The sequence below is a fragment of the Acinonyx jubatus genome, chromosome A2 (assembly GCF_027475565.1).
Source record: "Acinonyx jubatus isolate Ajub_Pintada_27869175 chromosome A2, VMU_Ajub_asm_v1.0, whole genome shotgun sequence".
NCBI lineage: Eukaryota > Metazoa > Chordata > Mammalia > Carnivora > Felidae > Acinonyx > Acinonyx jubatus.
The window spans coordinates 159,796,655-159,814,196 of NC_069383.1; the positions used below are offsets into that span (position 1 = coordinate 159,796,655).

At 64.3% G+C, this 17,542-nt stretch overlaps 3 protein-coding genes across 4 annotated transcripts; all 3 read left to right on the plus strand.

Moving 5' to 3' along the window:
• The first annotated feature begins 91 nt into the window (after positions 1-91).
• MAP2K7 (mitogen-activated protein kinase kinase 7) lies at positions 92-9,711 on the plus strand. 2 transcript variants are annotated; one of them, XM_027050480.2, is made up of 12 exons: positions 92-314; positions 2,016-2,063; positions 4,963-5,104; positions 5,289-5,355; positions 5,469-5,582; positions 5,660-5,779; positions 5,929-6,036; positions 6,126-6,305; positions 6,408-6,488; positions 6,596-6,738; positions 7,355-7,400; positions 7,526-9,711. In XM_027050480.2, exons 1-12 carry the CDS (start codon positions 191-193, stop codon positions 7,658-7,660), a joined length of 1,308 nt encoding a protein of 435 aa, XP_026906281.1. In that variant the 5' UTR covers positions 92-190; the 3' UTR covers positions 7,661-9,711. The 2 variants fall into 2 exon arrangements, with proteins under 2 accessions (XP_026906281.1, XP_026906283.1); XM_027050482.2 differs by lacking the exon at positions 2,016-2,063 and having other exon boundaries at positions 94-314.
• Positions 9,712-9,926: 215 nt separating this feature from the next.
• On the plus strand, positions 9,927-14,596 carry TGFBR3L (transforming growth factor beta receptor 3 like). Its single transcript, XM_053219966.1, is given in 7 exon segments — positions 9,927-11,049; positions 11,051-11,198; positions 11,282-11,599; positions 12,180-12,312; positions 12,416-12,574; positions 12,767-12,835; positions 14,528-14,596. Coding segments are annotated over 6 exon segments (1,422 nt in total). The 5' UTR covers positions 9,927-10,453; the 3' UTR covers position 12,835; positions 14,528-14,596.
• On the plus strand, positions 14,566-17,050 carry SNAPC2 (small nuclear RNA activating complex polypeptide 2). Its single transcript, XM_027050484.2, has 5 exons — positions 14,566-14,748; positions 15,326-15,445; positions 15,638-15,706; positions 15,986-16,286; positions 16,375-17,050. The coding sequence occupies exons 1-5, from the start codon at positions 14,566-14,568 to the stop codon at positions 16,704-16,706; spliced, it is 1,005 nt and encodes a 334-aa protein (XP_026906285.2). The 3' UTR covers positions 16,707-17,050.
• Positions 17,051-17,542: the final 492 nt, after the last annotated feature.

A 17,542-nucleotide genomic window follows, 5' to 3' on the forward strand; every position in this document is an offset into this window, starting at 1 on the left:
TCATCTCTCCGGCCGGGAAGAAGCACGCATGCGCGGAGGTTAGCACGAGGGATGGGCGAGTGCGCGCCGCGGACATGCGCCGTGCAGGGAGAGACGGCGGCTCGGCGGGGTCATCCAAGCGCAGGCGCAGTGCGGTGTTTGTCTGCCGGACTGACGGGCGGCCGGGCGGTGCGCGGCGGCGGCGGGGAAGATGGCGGCGTCCTCCCTGGAGCAGAAGCTGTCCCGCCTGGAAGCAAAGCTGAAGCAGGAGAACCGCGAGGCCCGGCGGAGGATCGACCTCAACCTGGATATCAGCCCCCAGCGGCCCAGGCCCAGTAAGCACGGCGGCGTGGGGGAGGGGGCGGGCGGGCGGGGCGCGCGCCGCGGGAAGCCCCGCCCCCGCCGTCAGGCCCCGCCCTCGCTTCCGGGGCGCTCTTGCTCCTCCTTCTCTCCACCCTATACCCCCTGCTGTCGGCTCGCGGGGAGAGGGTCACGGTGACCCAGGGGGGCGTGGGGCCGGCGGGCTCCCGGGCGGCCCTCCCCCAGCCTAGGGGGATCCCCCTTACGGGGCCTATGAGCCTAGTCACCCGGCCCTAGGGCAAGGCCTCCCCATCTGATGACCCGCCCCCTCACCGTGATCCTCGGAGCCCGTGTCACCGTCACCTACTCTGGGAGCCGGGCTCCCCTTAATCCGAGCGACTGTGACCACATCCAGATCCCCCGCAAACATGTACACGTCCCTTCCGACCAGATGATTTCACTCCTGCTATCTCAGTGACTGGCAGGGGGCCCCTTCTCCCAACCTCTGCACCTGGGTCCTTGTCATATGGTTCAGTGGATGGTCCACTCGCATTCATACACGCACACTTGGCCCGGCTGACACCTGAGATTATTTGACCACATATAACCCCCTATTCCTCTGATCTCCTTTTCTGTGACTGTGTCTGGTGATCCCTTTTTACTAGGCTGGGACCTTGTCCTTCGGCCTCGCAGACCCCCTCCCGCACACACCCTACCCACATACACCAGGCCCCCTCCTACTTCATCTTGGCGACTGTCTGGCCTCTCCGAAAATACACACCCAGCCTCCAGCCTGGCAACGTCGTCACCTGGACTCAAGTGACTTCCTGCACACCCACATTCACCTGGCCTAGGGATACCTGAGGCCAGTGTGGTGCTATCCCGGCCCATGTACACCTCACCTCTGATCCCACCGTCTCTGTGACTACCTGCCTGGCATCTTATTGTTTGGAGTCAAAAGCTGCCCCTCCCCGGCACTCAACACCTGGCCAGGGATTGCCATGACACTACCACTGTCTAGTCTCTTTGTTTTGTCCCACAGAACCCCTTCCCCAAATCTCTCAGCTGGAGGGCATGAGGCCTTCACTCTCCCCCCCAGACCTGATGAGGAGCACCCCGCTCTCTTGAGCTAACACCTGGCCCTCCTTTGTGATTCTTCCGCGATCCATGTAGCTTATGCAGCTCCCTGTGGGGTCATCCTGATAGAAGGGGGACATGCGCCCACATCGGGGTATTCCAGTCTCTCCCTGCTCACCCAGCCTGACCTTCACAGCCTGAGTGCCCCCACCATCCCTGTGTGCAATCCACTCCTCCCTTCCTCTTCTAACCTGGGGTAGTGTGGGCTCCTCCCTGGGGCAGATACCCTCCCGACACCGGAGGGTCCCTGCTGGGCTCTGCGATGCTGCCTCCCGCAGCCCCAGCTTGGATGAGACAGGGCTGGGCATGGGGCCTGCGGTGCCTTACAGGGTGGCTGTCCCAGGTGCAGAGTGAGGTACGGTGAGGCCCGTGGTGGGCAGGCCCCCGAGGAGCCCCCTCCAGGCGTCTGTGTCTGTGTCAGCTCCATCCCATCCTCCTGGTCCTCCCATCTCTGTGGTTTCTACCCGTCTCTGCACTTTGGTGCCTCGCGCCTCCCCCTCTTCCTTGTTATGATTTGATTTCTTTTCTTTTGGACAAATCAGTTGTTTCTGTTGTGATTTATCGTGGTGTTGTTTTTTTTCTTCCTTTTCCCCATCCAGTTATTGTGATCACTCTAAGCCCTGCTCCTGCCCCGTCCCAACGAGCAGGTACCAGCCTTTTTATCATTGCCGCTTGGACATCTGCACCATTGACCTAACCGCTGCCCCGGCCGCAGAATGCCCTCCCCCATCGCCCCATGCTGTGTGTGCGGTGTGTGTGTGCGCGTGCCCGCGCCTGTCACTCTTACTCTCTGTCCTTCCACCCGATCCGTGATCAGTGATGTTCGGCCCACTTGGCCTCTTCTGTGTTCTCTCACCTTCCGCTCCTCCCTTCCTGGTGAGCTCAGGTTTGGACTCCCCTGAAGAGGAAATGGGCTCCTTCACCGGCCAGGAGTCTGCCACCCGTGAGAGATCACGTGTGTGTGTGTGTGTGTGTGTGTGTGTGTGTGTGTGTGTGTGTGCGCGCGCGCGCGCGCACGTGAGGGAAAGAGGGAAAGCGGGGCCAAGGCCATCGGGCTACATCTGTTGGTCCGTTCCGACAGTACGGCGAACATGTATTGCCTGCCGCGTGCCGTGTCTGTTTTAGGTGCTAAGGACATGGCGGCAGACAGAATATGGACCAAGGCCCCTTCCTTCTGCGGCTGACGCTCCCTGACAGGGAGCATCCTCCTGGTCTGGGAGAAGTGGAGAAAGCGGTGATGCCTTGCAGAAAAGGCAGAGTAGAGCTGGGTTGGGGTTCTGCAGCGGGGGCCCAGTTGGGGAAGCCTCTGGAGAAGCTGCGATCTGAGCGCAGTCTCATGGGAGGTGGGGAGCATGTGAAGGAAGGTAGAGAAGGCAGCCAGCTGAGGCCTGAGTGCAGTTGCCGGTGGGTCTGGGAGCAGACGTGTGTGGGGTGTGTGTGTGTGTGTGTGTGTGTGTGTGTGTTTGTGTTTGTGTGCGTGCACGTGCGTGCACATGTGTTGGGCTGGCAGCCTAGTACATCTGTGGCTCCTGTTGGCCATGTGCTTTCATGCCCTCTCTTGTTCTGTCTCATTCTCTCTTTCTCTCTCTTTCAGCCTCTTGCTCTCACTGTGCCCTCCTGACCTGCCGCGTGGCCTGTCCCCACCTCTGTGACCTCTGTTTTCAGGGCCTTTGTGTACCTGCCCCTTTCCCCCCAACTTAGCCACCCCACACTGGCCCCACTCAAATCTCCACCATGCTTCAGTCTGAAGGGCCCCAGGAAGCGTCTGCACCCCCCTGAGAAGTACGGAGAGGGTAGGGTGTGGTCCTCTCCCCACACACCTGACAGTGCAGGGCAGAAAGGGGGCCCAGATATCCTCCAGAGGGTGAGAACCTGGCAGTGTCTCCAGAGAGCCCAGGTACAGGGACAGCATGGGGGGCCCTCGAGTGTCCCTGAGGTGGTTGGGCCAGGGAGGGAGGGATGAGGATTCTGCCTCTGGCCATGGCAGTGTAATGAAGCAGGGGATTGCAAAGCAAGGGGCTGGAACAGCAGGGAGGGGGCCCAGGAGGTTAGGCCCCCAGGCCAGTGCAGGCTGATGGGCACTGGTCCCTAGGGCCTTTCCTTTGCTCTTACCAGCCCTTAGCAAGACCCGCATCCCATTTTTAATTGTAGGCAAGGGTCACATGCCTGCCCCCTCACTCTAGATGTGGTCAGGGTCCCAGGCTGGCAAGGCAGGGAAAGTGCCCAGATGCCAGCAATTCAGGCATATTTGTCTCTGTACGTTGGTCACTGGGCCCACATCACCAGGTGCTTACAGAACTGGAGGAGGAAGGGGTGGGCCGTGGCAGGAGGTGTAGGTGGGGGGGGGGGGTGGGCCAGGGGCAGAGCGGCAGGCCCCAGGCCTCCTGGCCGTTCTCCACGAAACGTCCTCTTCTGGCCCCTTAGCTTGTGGAGCCAGTGCCCTACCCAGCTAGGGACCCCTTCTGGAGCACTTCCAGGGACTCTGGGGGTATGAGGGTTCAGTGGAGGGTCATGTGTCTTCTCCAGGGACCACACCGGTCTCTGCTCCTCGACCCTATTGCCAGCCCAGCCAGGGAGGATTCTAGCCACTCAGAGAGCCTCCTGTCCTGTCCCGGGCCCCTGTCTGGCCTGTCTCTGCAGTGCCTCCTCTGGGCAGCTGGGCTCCAAGTCTTGGCTCCCATTTGTCTGTCTGTCTCCTGCCCTCCCGATCCCCGAATGCCGCCTGCCCATCCTGGGGTGACCGCTGCCTGCCCGCCGCCTGCCTGCCTGCCTGTAGCATGCCCAAGCTGTCCGCATGCAGGCTGCTGAGAAGAACCAAACCCCGCTGCCTGGCCCATTCCCCACCTCCCGTCCCACCAGCCCTTGGAGGGGCTGTGCCGCCTGGATCCCCTCACCCAAAGGACACAGGCCCAGCCTGGGGTCCTACCCCCACCCGTTGGCCCCAGCCTTGTAGGCCGAGCTGGGAGGCTCAGAAACGAGCCTGCTGGCTAGAGGATGGCCCTCCCTGACCCTGGAACAGAATGTGCGGCAAGGCAGCTGGAAGCTTGCGTCCCTCGCTCATTGTCTCCCTGGGGTGGTCTGCTTGATTCTTATTGGGCAGCCACGTGCAGTGCTCCCAACAGGGCCAGAGCCCAGGCTGATCCTGGCGGGCGTTCCTTCCTCACGTGGTCCGGAGCGTGGGCACCGTGGCCCTGGGCCTGCTCCTGGGCAGAGGTGGGGCAGAAAGGGACACATAAGGAAGACTGCCTGGCTGAAGGGTGCCATCAGCCTCTGGGCCTTGATCCTGTGTCAGCATAGACTTGGGGACAATCCCTCAGCCTCTGGGGACCACCCCTCCCTGCCAGCCCACTCCATCTTCTTCCAGGTCAGGGGGGCAGGAGAAGGCACCCTGAGAGTGGTTGGGGGTGGGAGGGAGACCTTAGCTCCTCCAGCCCATGTCTGTGTTGGCCTACCTAATGCCAGGGAGGGGAAGACCGGAGTCCCCCGAAGACCCCACAGTGCCAGCTAACCCCTCTCACCCCTGGCTCTCACCCCCCCCCTCCCCAGCCCTGCAGCTCCCGCTGGCCAATGATGGGGGCAGCCGCTCACCGTCCTCCGAGAGCTCCCCACAGCACCCCACACCCCCTGCCCGGCCCCGCCACATGCTGGGGCTTCCGTCAACCTTGTTCACACCCCGCAGCATGGAGAGGTGAGCTGTCGAATGGGGCCAGCTGGCCAGTGCGGGGGTCAGGAGGTCAGTGTGGGGAGGCCGCTTTGCCCGCCCCAGGGAGGAGGGGGGTGAAATCTGTGGGAACCTCTGTGTGACGGGGACTGGGGTGGCCTCAGTTTGGTTGGGACCCTCCTCCACCGGGACCTCCTCCCTGTTCCCTCAGCATCGAGATTGACCAGAAGCTACAGGAGATCATGAAGCAGACGGGCTACCTGACCATCGGGGGCCAGGTACCACCTCGCCCTGACCCCTGGGGGGCGGGCAGGACACGTGGTGGGGCTAGGTCTTTGTCGGGGGCAGGCGGAGACCCGGCAGAGCCTCCAGCTCTGGCTGTCTTCGACAGCGGTACCAGGCAGAAATCCACGATCTGGAGAACCTGGGCGAGATGGGCAGCGGCACTTGCGGCCAGGTGTGGAAGATGCGCTTCAGGAAGACGGGCCATGTCATTGCCGTCAAGGTGAGCGCCACCCCTGTCCCCAGCGGGCGCCCCGCCCCGAGACCGGGCACTAAGGCTCCCCCGGCCGTCCCGTGCAGCAAATGCGGCGCTCGGGGAACAAGGAGGAGAACAAGCGGATCCTCATGGACCTGGATGTGGTCCTCAAGAGCCATGACTGCCCCTACATCGTGCAGTGTTTCGGGACCTTCATCACTAATGTGAGTCCAGGCCTCTGGTGTTCCCCTGCCTCTCTGTGGGTTCCCCAGGTGTCCTTGCTGATCTGCGGGTGTGCCCCCTGCTGCTGGTCTGTGTGGGGTGGGCCGGAGGGTGCGGCTGCCCCCCGAGCCGGCACGTGCCGCCCCCACAGACGGATGTTTTCATCGCCATGGAGCTCATGGGCACGTGCGCTGAGAAGCTCAAGAAGCGGGTGCAGGGCCCCATTCCCGAGCGGATCCTGGGCAAGATGACGGTGGCGGTGAGCAGCCCGACAGGGGTGCGGCCGGGCGGGTGGCCCCTGGGCCCCCATCCTCCCATCACGGGTGCCCTCCGCTGTCCTCGCCGCAGATCGTGAAGGCGCTGTACTACCTGAAGGAGAAGCACGGCGTGATCCACCGTGACGTCAAGCCCTCCAACATCCTGCTGGACGAGCGGGGCCAGATCAAGCTCTGCGACTTCGGCATCAGCGGCCGTCTCGTCGATTCCAAGGCCAAGACGCGCAGCGCGGGCTGTGCCGCCTACATGGCAGTGAGTGGGGGTCCGGCGGCGCCCCGGCGGGCGAGCGTGGGGATCTGGGCGGCACGCCTGCCGCAGCCCTGGGGGTACATCGTCCCCTTCTCCCACCGGCAGCCTGAGCGCATAGACCCTCCGGACCCCACCAAGCCAGACTACGACATCCGGGCCGATGTGTGGAGCCTTGGCATCTCCTTGGTGAGTTGCGGGGCCCCTGCCAGCGTCTTCTTGGGATACAGACGAGGGCGGTAAGGGAGGGCGGGGACCAGTCCTCGGCCCACCCAGCCCGCCTGCTTCTCTCCTAGGTGGAGCTGGCGACGGGACAGTTTCCCTACAAGAACTGCAAGACAGACTTTGAGGTCCTCACCAAAGTCCTGCAGGAAGAGCCCCCGCTCTTGCCCGGTCACATGGGCTTCTCGGGGGACTTTCAGTCCTTCGTCAAAGACTGGTGAGGAGCCCCCCCCCCCCCCCCCCCCCCCCCGCCAGTGCTGTGCTCTGGGAGGCAGGGCGGGGTCAGGTGTGGCCCTGCGCTCAGAACAGCCAGGGAGATTTGGGGCTGGCGGGACCCCCCCCCCCTTCCCCGACGGGGGGTGGGGGCAGCTGTGAGCGAGAAGGCTGCAGTCAGGGCGGGGATGTGGGCGGCAGCTGGAACCCAAGGCCCGAGTTGGCCCTGTGGGCAACTGGCAGGATGGCCCTCGGGCTTGGCCACAGGAGGTTGTGAACAAGCCGATCTGCCCCGGGGCCTAGGGGTCTGTGTGTCCCACGGCGACAAGCAGAATGATGCCCGTGTGGTGTCCCCATTTGATTGTCGTGCGGGAGAGCCCCGGTCCACCTCTCCCGTGGGCCCTTCCCAGCCCAGGTGGGGCTTCCGCCGCAGGTGGGATTTGTGCAGGCCCTGGGTCCTCTGGCTTCTCAGCCAGCAGCACAGGGCTGTGAACACACAGCAGCCGCTTCCCTCCAGATTCTGAAGACCCCTGTCTCAGAGGGAGGACAGTTGTGTCCCCGGGACAGCCAGGCCCCTCTTCCCAAGCTCTGATTTCTGTTTCCTCCCTCTTCTCTGTTAGCCTTACTAAGGATCACAGGAAGAGACCAAAGTACAATAAGCTACTTGTGAGTATCTGGGGCCCCTGCCTCCCCCCACCCCCCCCCCCCCCGGACCCTATCTGGACATCCAGGGGCCTGTTTCCCCGCTGGGGCTCCTCCCTGGTCCTAAGCCCTACCCCTCGGGCCCGCAGGAACACAGTTTCATCAAGCGCTACGAGATGCTGGAGGTAGACGTGGCATCCTGGTTCAAGGATGTCATGGCGAAGACCGAGTCACCGAGGACTAGCGGAGTCCTGAGCCAGCACCACCTGCCCTTCTTCAGGTAGCCACGTGGTGGCGGCCAGCCCCACCGGGGGCCGGGGGCATGGCCACAGGCCCCCCCTTCCCCACCTGGCCACCCAGCTGCCCGCCAGGGGAGACCTGGGATCTGGATGGCTGCTGAGGGCTGAGGACAGAAAGTAGGGGGTGCCGACCCACCCCCAACTCCCTGCCCACCAGCTGTGGACAGATGGGCTCGCCAGGCCCCAGCCCTTCCCGTCCCGGGGTCAGCCGGCCGTGCGCGTCCCCCTGACAGACACTGTGAACGGAAGACAGCAGGCCACGAGCAGACTCGCTATTTATTCAGTCGTAACCTCTGGGCTGGGGCGGCCCCCAGGGCCCGGGAGAGAGCCGCCCGTCCTGCCCCTTCCCTCCCCACCCCACCCGCTGTGTGTTGTCCCCTCTGCCTCCCCTCTGCGAACACGTTCCTTGTGTCTATCCCCTCTCTCTCATCCCTTGTCTACCTCTCTGGCTTTCCCCACCTCCTTCCCTGCCTCTGCGTCTCTCCTGGCCCAGATCTGGGCTCTGCCACCCCCAGGGGTGAGGGGGGGACCCCTGGGTCCACTTAGGTCTCCAGCAACGGCGAGTCGGTCGGCTGGTGTCTTCGCCCCAGGAAGGCGGGCTGGGCGTTATGACTACAGCTGGACCTGGGCTGGTCTTTCTCTCTCTCTCTCTCTCTCTCTCTCTCTTTCTCTGTCTCTCTTTGATCTCAGGGGGTCCTTTTTGGAGTTTATTGTATTTTATTGTACTTGGTGGGGTGTTTGGGGGGTGGGGGGAGAAGAGCTTGTTCTCACGGGGTTTGTCGGTACCTTCAGAAACTTTTACCAAAGTCATGTTTAGCTGCTTGCGGTGGAGCCCCTGACCGCCTGTGGGCACGGGCGTCTGGGGCTGGGGGCCAAGCCCCAAAGGTGGGCTCTGGGGGCGTTCCTCCTCCCTCGGGGCCAGCTCTCGGGGCTGGAGACTGGCTACAGCTTGGGGGGTGAGTTGAGGACCTCAGGGGGCATGGAGGGAGCCCAAGGGGCCGCGGCCACACAGGGTGGCCTTCAGGGAAGGCGGGCACAGGGCACGCCGAGGGCAGCAGGCGCTGCCGCGGCAGGGAGGTGGTGGAAGGAGTCGGTGGCAGAAGCGGGGCCGTGGAGCCCCGGGGAGGCAGGGATTGAGGGTGCAAGCGGTGAGCGTGGGGGTTCGAGGACGTGTGATGGGACAGAGGTGGGGCTGGCTGAGGGCTGGGCGTGTGCAGGCAGTCACGCCCTCGTAGTGCCCCTGAGCGCCCCTCGACTCCCCCAGAGCTGGCCAGTCCGCCCGAGCCCTGTGCAGCAGCCGGAATGGGAGGGGGTGTGTTTCCTTTTTGTTGGTGATGCATGCAAACCAAGTGGACGACAAAACAAAACAAAACAAAATGAAAAAAAAACAAAAAACCCACCAACACCAAAGGTGAGGAACTTGGCCGGATGTAGCTGAAGCAGTCTAGACCTAGGCATCCCTGTATTCTCTTGTTCCTGTCCATACTCACGAAATGCCGCATGTTTAAAAGTACGCAAGTTCTCTGCTCTTTGCCCCCCCTCCCCGGGAGGGGAACGGCCACCTTCTCCCGCCCCGGTCTCCTTTGTGAGGGGATGGGCGCAGGGTGGGGGGCCGACAGGCCTGGTCCCCCATCCTCCCTCGCCTGGCCCGGCCAGGGGGGCCTTTGTGGGTAGCTGGAAGGTTCCATGGCTGGTCCCAGGGCCAGCGCAGGCCCTAGGCCGGCCACCTGGATTTACTTTTATTTAACTATTTTCTGTTTTGTGAGTGTGTCTGCCCACCCCTGCCCTCCTTCAGTGTTAAGTGGGAGTTCTGGGGGAACCTCTTCCCCTCTGCCTCTTTCCTGGCCTGCCCTCCGTCACCGGTCACCAGCCCTCCCTCTTGACCAGGCAGAGGGTGGAGCGGGCGGGCAGGGGCCTGGGGTGGCCCACAGCCCCCTTCTCTGGTCGCCAGTATTCCCCTGTCCCTTTTTAAAATGAAATGCCCTCGTTTGTAAATCCTTAGACGCTTGAGAATAAAACCCCTCCCTTTTCTTCCATCGTGTCTCTGTGTGTCTAGAGCTCAGCAGGACCGGGCGGGAGGGGCTGTGAGCCCTGAGCTGGGGGGCCGCGGGCGTAGTGCCTTCCTCTGCGTGGAGGGGAGACTGGAGCCGGGCCAGGGCCTGGTAGGGCGGTATTTGTAGTGAGCTGCCCAATGCCGAGCGATCGGGGTGAGGGACCTCCGCGATCGGGGTGAGGGACCTCCCCCCCCACCCCCCCCCTGCCAACCCCGATGGCCACAGGTTGGCCAGAGAGGAGCCCTTAATCCCCGGCAGGCCTTGGGTGCTGGCTCTGATGTACACCCTTCAGTCCACCGCCCCCGCGCCCTGCCTCCTGGGGTGGCCGCTCAGCCAAGGACAGGGCTGCCTGCCTACCTGCCAGGCCTGGGTGCCGCCCCCCGGCGCCTCGGCTGCTGGGCCACACCTGACTGCCAGTCCAGCATGCCAGGTGCCGCACTCCTGCTCCTGGCCCTGCTCTCGGGGGTCTCCACCTTACCCAGGGGGCCACCTGGTACGTAGAGGCTGGGGACGGGACCTGTCACGCTGCCATCCCTGTGCTGCCCTTTCTCATCCCTGCCTGGGAGAGCGGGTGGGGTCTGCCTCTGTGTCCAGATGCTCCTGGACCCCCGACTTCTTCAGAGTCCCTGGCAGGCTAAGGCCGATGGCTGCAGGGGAGGAGTGTTCAAATGCGTTTAGGAAACGGGGGTGGGGGGGGTGTCCTGAATGAGAACACTTGACAAGGATGCCGGCCGAGTGCCTCCCCAAGGCGGAGGGCGCGTGCGTGTGTATTTCCCCACCCTTTGCTACTGCTGTTCTCGGTGAGGAACCTGGACGAATGGAGAAGCCAGAGACCCCCGCAGCCTGGCTGAGCTTCAGCTGTGCCAAAGGGCAAGGGGACAGCACCCTCCCTACTGGTCACAGTACCCTTGGAAAGGAAGGGGTAGGGCCAGCACCCTCCCTGAAAGCTGCTGCCCCCACAGAGCAGCCTGGGCCCCTGGGGTTGCTGACCGCCCCCCCCCCCTCCCATCAGACACCCCTCAACTTCCCAGCCAGGGATTCCCTGGCCCGCTCTGGGTGGAGAAATCGAGGCCCGGGAAGGGGGTCTCCTGCAGAGGCGAGTGGCTTTGCGCCCAGCCTTGGTTGCTGGACTGTGGACAGCCCCTGGGTCTTCAGGGGACACACAGCGACTCTGCCAGCAGTGAGGCAGGAGCGGGGCGTGGGTGCACCCCTCACCGAAACAGCACCCGTTTTCCCAAGGAGGCGGCAGAGGCGGGGAGGTTGGGTCACTCGCCTGGAGGGTCTAAGGGAGAGCGCGGCCTCGTCCTTCGGGCTGCCCTTTCTCCCCGCCAGCGCCCCCATTCCCGGCGGCGCCCGGGCCCTGGCTGCGCCGACCCCTTTTCAGCCTGGAGCTGTCCGACGCGGAGGACGCCTTCCCGCGCCGCGCGGGGCCGCTCGAGATCCCGGCCGACAGCCGCGTGTTCGTGCAGGTGTGGACGCGGGGCGCGCCGGGGAGGGGGGGGGCCGGGCCTGATGCGGGGCGGCGGGTGCTGACGGCGACCCCGTCTCCCAGGCGGCCCTGGCCCGTCCCTCTCCGCGCTGGGACCTCGTCCTGCACCGCTGCTCAGTGACACCGTCCTCCCGGCCGGCCCCGGGGCCCGCCCTGGCGCTGCTGCGCGGGGGCTGCCCCGCCGACTCCTCGGTCGTCTTCCCGCCGCCGCCGCCGCCGCTCCCGGGTGCTGCCCGTCCCGCGCGCTTCAGCTTCAGCTTCCGCCTGCGCCCGGTCTTCAACGCCTCGGTGCAGTTCCTGCACTGCCAGCTGAGTCGCTGCCGCCGCCTCCGGGGAGCCCGCCGGACGCCCGCGCCTCTGACGCTGCCCCCGCCCTCGCTGGTGCGCGGGCACCCGGCCGGAAATCTGGGCGCCTGGGCCAGTCGGGGGTTGGGCATGGACCCTCTGGCCTCTAAAGGAGGAGCCCCTCGGAGTTTGTGGATCTAGGGGGCCGACGCTATGGAGCCTGGAGACAAGGGCCCCTCGGGGCTGGGGATAGTCACTGGGTCTCTCAGTCTGGTGGCTGGGCACAAGGACCGAGAGGGGGGCCTGTGGGTCTCTGCACAAGGGTTCCTCAGCGGGCGGGGAAGGAGCACTGGGCTTGCTTTTGGGAGGGGCTGGGTGGCTGGATGCAGAAGGCGGCTAAGGGGCCAAATTTCTGGTTATCCAATGTTCTCAGAGAATCGGGTCGTGTGACTTTGAGGGGCTGAAATTTGGAGTCCTCAGGCCGAGTGGCTGGCTGCTTGTACATCTTGGGCGCTGGGCTCGGGGACCTCTCAGGGGGTCGGGTTTCCAGGGGCTTATTGGTGCGCCTCCCGGTTGCAACAGAGAGCTGGACACTTAGATCTCTTGGGGGCCCTGGGGACAGGCCCCTGAACCCTGGGGCCTGACATCCCCATCCCTTGCCTCCTCCTGCCCACAGTGTCTGCCTCGGGATGAGGCGTGCGCGGGCGCCGGCAGCGGCAGCGGCAGCGGCGAGAGCCCGGGTGCCGACAGCCCCCACCTGCACACGCTGACGCAGCCCATCGTGGTCACGGTGCCGCGGCCACCCCCCAGTGAGCGCGCAGTTCTCCTCCGCACGGGTCCTTGGGGTCGGGGGAGGGGGGTGGGAAGGACAGCTGGGGCCCGAGCCCAGTCTCCGTGTTGTGTTCCCCACAGGGCCGTCCAAGGGCGTCCCCGGCCGAGCCGTGCGCCCCGAGCCGCCTGCGCCGGCCCCGGCGGCCCTGGAGCCCGCGCCGGTGGTGGCGCTGGTGGTGGCGGCCTTCGTGCTGGGCGCCGCGCTGGCTGCCGGCCTCGGCCTCGTCTGTGCGCGTTCAGGTAGCATCCTCCGCCGGGGCCCGCAGCCTATTCCAGCGAGTCCGGACCCCGGGGCTCCGCGACCCAGCGGGTGGGGCTGGACCATCCCTAGACCCGCCTCCGCTACGCCCGCAGCAGCCCCCAGGGGGCGCTCTTGGCCCGACCCAATGAGCGGCAACCCCTACCGCTCTGGAGCCTGCCTCTCCTTTCCAGCACCCCCAGCCCCCGGCGCCCTCCCGAGAGACTCGGCCGGCGACCCCCAGCCCAGGAGGCCCCAGTGAGGTAGGTAAATTTGGTGACGGGGGTGGGGGGAGGCTGTAACGTGGGGCCAGCTGGAAGAGGGGGGTGCTGAGAATGACTCTTCATAGGCTTTCTCCCTTGTGCCAGGGAGTGTTCTGAAGGCTTCACGCCTATTAACTTCATTCATCCTCGCAACAACTTCCAGGTAGCTCCTATCATAAACCCCATATTAGAAATGAGAAACACGAGACACTCTCTGAAGTTGTCGAAGGTCACAAAATTGGGTGGAGCTGGATTCAAACTCAGGCACTGGGTCACCCACGGCCAACTTCGGGCCCTGTGTCACAAAAGGGGTCCTCAAACCTCGGACAGACCCAACACCCGCCCTCACTCCGGCACACATATCGATGGAGGAGGCGGATGATCAGCTGGGAAGGGGGTGTCCTCTACTTCGTTCGGCCTGGGTAGCCTCTCCCCAGGGCTGGCACACCCCCAGCGGGGTCCTGAGACACACCAGCCACGCCTCGAACCAGGTCCGCCAGGACTGGATCGGCCGAGGTCGACCTCTGACCCGATGGGACCGCCATCCCAGCGTCCTGCACCCTCCCGCCTCCGACCCGCTGCTCCGCACACCCTCCCACCTGGGCTCAAAATAAACATCTGGTCTGACCTGCTGAGTTTGAAGTCTGCGTGTGCGCTTGGCGCAGGTGTAGGGGGCAGGAAGCAGAGGCCTCGGGACCAGGACTTAGGGCGGTCTGGGCTGAAAGAGGTCCAGACTGATACCCTTATGTACGTGTGCCAGGGGAGATTCAAGTGTTGTCCTTAACAGAAAGGGATACCCAACCCCACCTGCTTAAGTTTTAAGTAAGCCCCGCCTCCTTCCTCAACCCCTGCGCCTGCCCACCTGCCTCGTGCGATCTTCCCAAAGCCAGGCCTTCTCCGCTCTCCACCCCACCACTTGGACCCTGCTCTCGCCAGGGCCTCGACCTCTGGCCTCTGCTCCAGGCTACTCTCCGCCTAGTCCAGAGCTCTTTAAAAAAAATGTTTTTATGTTTATTTTGAGACAGAGCGTGGGCGGGGGAGGGGAAGGGAGAGAGAGGCACACAGAATCCTCAGCAGGCTCCAGGCTGTGAGCGGTCAGCACAGAGCCCAAGGCGAGGCTTGAACTCACTAATCGTGAGATCATAACCTGAGCCGAAATCCGACCGCTTAACCGACTGAGCCACCCAGGCACCCCTCCTCTCCCCCTACTCTAGAGCTCTTAAATAAACGTCTCCTGTCCCAGTTCTTCCCTTCCCTTGAGCGGGATACTACCTCATTTTACAAATGAGCAAACTGAGGTTCGGCTCGGCCAAATCACTTGCTCTAGGTCACCAGGGCTGGCCGACCCCACAGCCCAGGTTCTTGGCTACCACTGGACAAGCTGCCTTCCGGCCAGGGTCCACCCCTTTTGGAGAAGCAAAGCACACAGTAGGAGCTCCTAGACTTAGTCCAGGAATGGAAGGGACGGCACGAGATCTACGGTCTCGGATCCAGTTCCCGAAGGAGATAAAATGCAGGCGGGGAGGGCGGGTGTGTCTCATTCGCCCCCGCCACAGTTCTCAGGCGGGTCCCTCCAGCCTCTCCCACCCAGACGGTTGCTTCAGGCCGCAAACGCGGAGCCACGCCCCCATCTGTTTCCGCCTCCGCACCGCCCTTTCTGATCCCAGCGGCCTCCGTAACCCCGCCTACCAGGAAAGCGAGCCCGGAACGCCGACTCCGCCCTCGCGGGCATGAAGCCTCCACAGCGGCGGCGAGCGGCCCCGGCGCGCTACCTGGGCGAGGTGACCGGCCCCGCGGCCTGGAGCCCCCGCGAGAAGCGGCAGCTGCTACGACTACTGCAGGCGCGGCAGGGCCAGCCGGAGCCGGACGCCACTGAGCTGGCCCGAGAACTGCCGGGCCGCAGCGAGGCCGAGGTGGGGAATCCTGGCAAGGACGCGGGGGTGGGGGCGGGGCTAGGATGTGGGCGGAGCATCCTTGCGGTCGAGGGGCGGGGCGTGGGCGATGCTGGGGGCGGGACGAACTTGGGAGCTAGGATGGGGTGGGCGGGGCGTACGTGAAGATGAGGGGCGGGGCGAGGTGGAGGCCGAGAGTGCGAGAGGTTAAGTCGGACTCCTGATAAGGCGGAGCGGAGAGCGGAGGCCGGGGACCGGGCGGAAAGGGCAGCGGGACCTGGCGGGAGTGAGGCAGAAGTGAGAGTCAGGAAACGGAGCCGAATGGGTGAAGCGGGAAGGTGAATGGGGTGGTACTTAGCGGGGGGTGGGCCCTGGCTGCGGGGAGGAGCCCGAGCTGACCTGGGTCTTAACACTTTATTGAGTGGCCGGTCACACCTGGGGCCTTGGCCCTCGTCCCCGTGCAGAGTCACTGAGACCCCTAACACCTAGCGGGAGGCTAGGGAGCGGTGCCGGTCCTGGGGCAGGCAGTCGGCTTTGGCTTCTCTCCCCAGCCCTGGGCGTATAGAAGGCTCATTTGGCCTCCTCCTCTCTTCCCCAGATCCGGGACTTCCTGCGGCAGCTCAAGGGCCGCGTGGTCCGGGAGGCCATTCAGAGGGTGCATCCAGGTGGCCCGCAGGGTCCAAGGCGCCGGGAAACACAGACCCCGGCCCCCATCGAGGTGAGGCAGGACTAGACCCACCCACCCCCCACCCCCCACCCCCCACGGCCGGGCCCTGGGGCATGGTGTGGGTGTTGCGGGGGTTGGGGAGTGATAATCTGGCCAGGGGCTCCCCAGGAGGGGCAGGGCTTGGATCAACCCCTGAGGGTTGATCCCTAGGCTGACCGTGTACTTTCTGGTCTCCCCATCCAGGTATGGATGGATCTGGCTGAGAAGATAACAGGCCCGCTGGAGGAAGCCCTGACTGTGGCTTTTTCACAGGTACGGCCCTCCCCCAGGCAGGATGGGGGTGTTACGTGTAAGGCTAAATACGGTGGAGTGGGGTCTTGGAACCTTCCCCTGGCCAGCTCTGTGACTCCAGCCAGCCACTGAGCACCCTGAGCCCCAGTGACCCCGCTTCCGAAGCATCTCGTGCATGTTACGTCTAACAGGGGGGATTTGGTGAGCAGGTGGGGGTGGAGGGCTCAGCCTTGTGCAGGGCAGAGGGCTGGCTGATGGGAGGACTTCTGCCTTCCCCTCCCCGATCTCTCTTCCTGCCAGGTACTCACCATCGCGGCCACAGAGCCCGTCAGCCTCCTGCACTCCAAGCCCCCCAAGCCCACACAGGCGCGTGGAAAGCAGCTGCTGCTCAGCGCCCCTGGAGGGCGGCAGGACTCGAGCCCTGAGACCCCAGAGACCCCTGGCCCCGCCCCCAAGACAAGTGACCCCGACCCTGAGGCACCTTCCGAATCCCTGGCTGATCCCGTGGCTGAAGGAGATCTCTCCGTGGACTTTGAGAAGATCTACAAGTATCTGTCAGCCATCTCCCGCAGTTGCCAGGGCCCTGAACTTTCTGCAGCTGGTGAGGATAACGGGAAGGGGCTGTGAGGGAGTCCCAGGTAGCAAGCCCCGCCCCACCTCACTCTTCTCTCCTCTCTATCCTTTACCAGAGTCAGCTGTGGTCCTTGACCTGCTGCTGGCACTTCCGGAGGAGCTCCCCCGCCTGCCCTGCGCGGCCCTGGTTAAACATATGTCGGATACGTACCTGCGCCTGACCGCCCCCCAGCCGGACCCAGCTGGTGAGGGCCTGGGCCCCAGAGCTGAGAATGGCGGGACAAGCCCCAGGGGGCCGGAGGAGGCCAGCCAGGCCATGCCCCAGGCCCCAGAGAATGCTGGGCCCAGTGAACCGAGATCTGCTTGGCAAGCAGCTGGGGTCTGCCCCCTGAACCCGTTCCTGGTGCCCCTGGAATTTCTAGGCCAGGCAGCCACCCCCGCACGTTGAAGGCCTGGCAGGCAGAGGACACACCAGACATCTGTGAACCCCCTGGCCCTCAGTCCTGTGTGGGCTGGCACTGGGTTGTCATGAGTCGCGGCGGAAGGTACCGGACACGGTGGGCGTTATGCGGCGGCTTTTAAGATGACTGATCCCGCGGGGCTCTCCGAAACAAGCAGCACAGTTGTACAGGCATTTGGCCACAGAACTGAGGTGGGGGCGGCCAGGCAGGCTTGGCTAAAGCCACTGTCAAATCCAAACCCTCCCCCCTGGGCTCCCCCCCCCCCAGCTCCCGTGTCTTCCAACATCCTGTATCCTATGTCCTGTAACCGTGAGTACAGTTCCTGTCAATCTCTCTTGCTCCCTTTTTTCTGTGAGTTAAAGATGGGGGTCGAGGCCCAAAGTGCCAGAAAGAGAAGTCAGGGGTAGGAGTGCCAGAGCTGGGTCCCAGGGACCGAACCGAGGGGCACACAGGGAGGAAGGCCAGCAGCTAAAGGCTGCTGCGACCAGGTCTGGTTCGGTGCCACCTGGAGTGACCTTGGGCTGGCCGTGAGAGGGACCTTTGGTGACGGTATGGAGGATAGAGGCCTGATCCTGACAGGTGTGAGTGAAAGGTTCTCGGAGCAGGTGACCTCACGGCACACAGATGAAGGGGAGAAGCCAGCAGAGTGGCCAGATGGGAGGAGCCAGGCCCCAGGTAGGGGTGGGAGGGAGGGAGTCCCTGAGGTGGCCTTAGGGAAGCAAGGAGGGGGAGGGAGGGGGAGCTGGAGGGGCCTTAGGAGCAGGGAGGGAGGAGCTGAGCTGGGTAGAGGCAGGGGCCTGGCTGCTGGGTCTCCCAGCAAGGG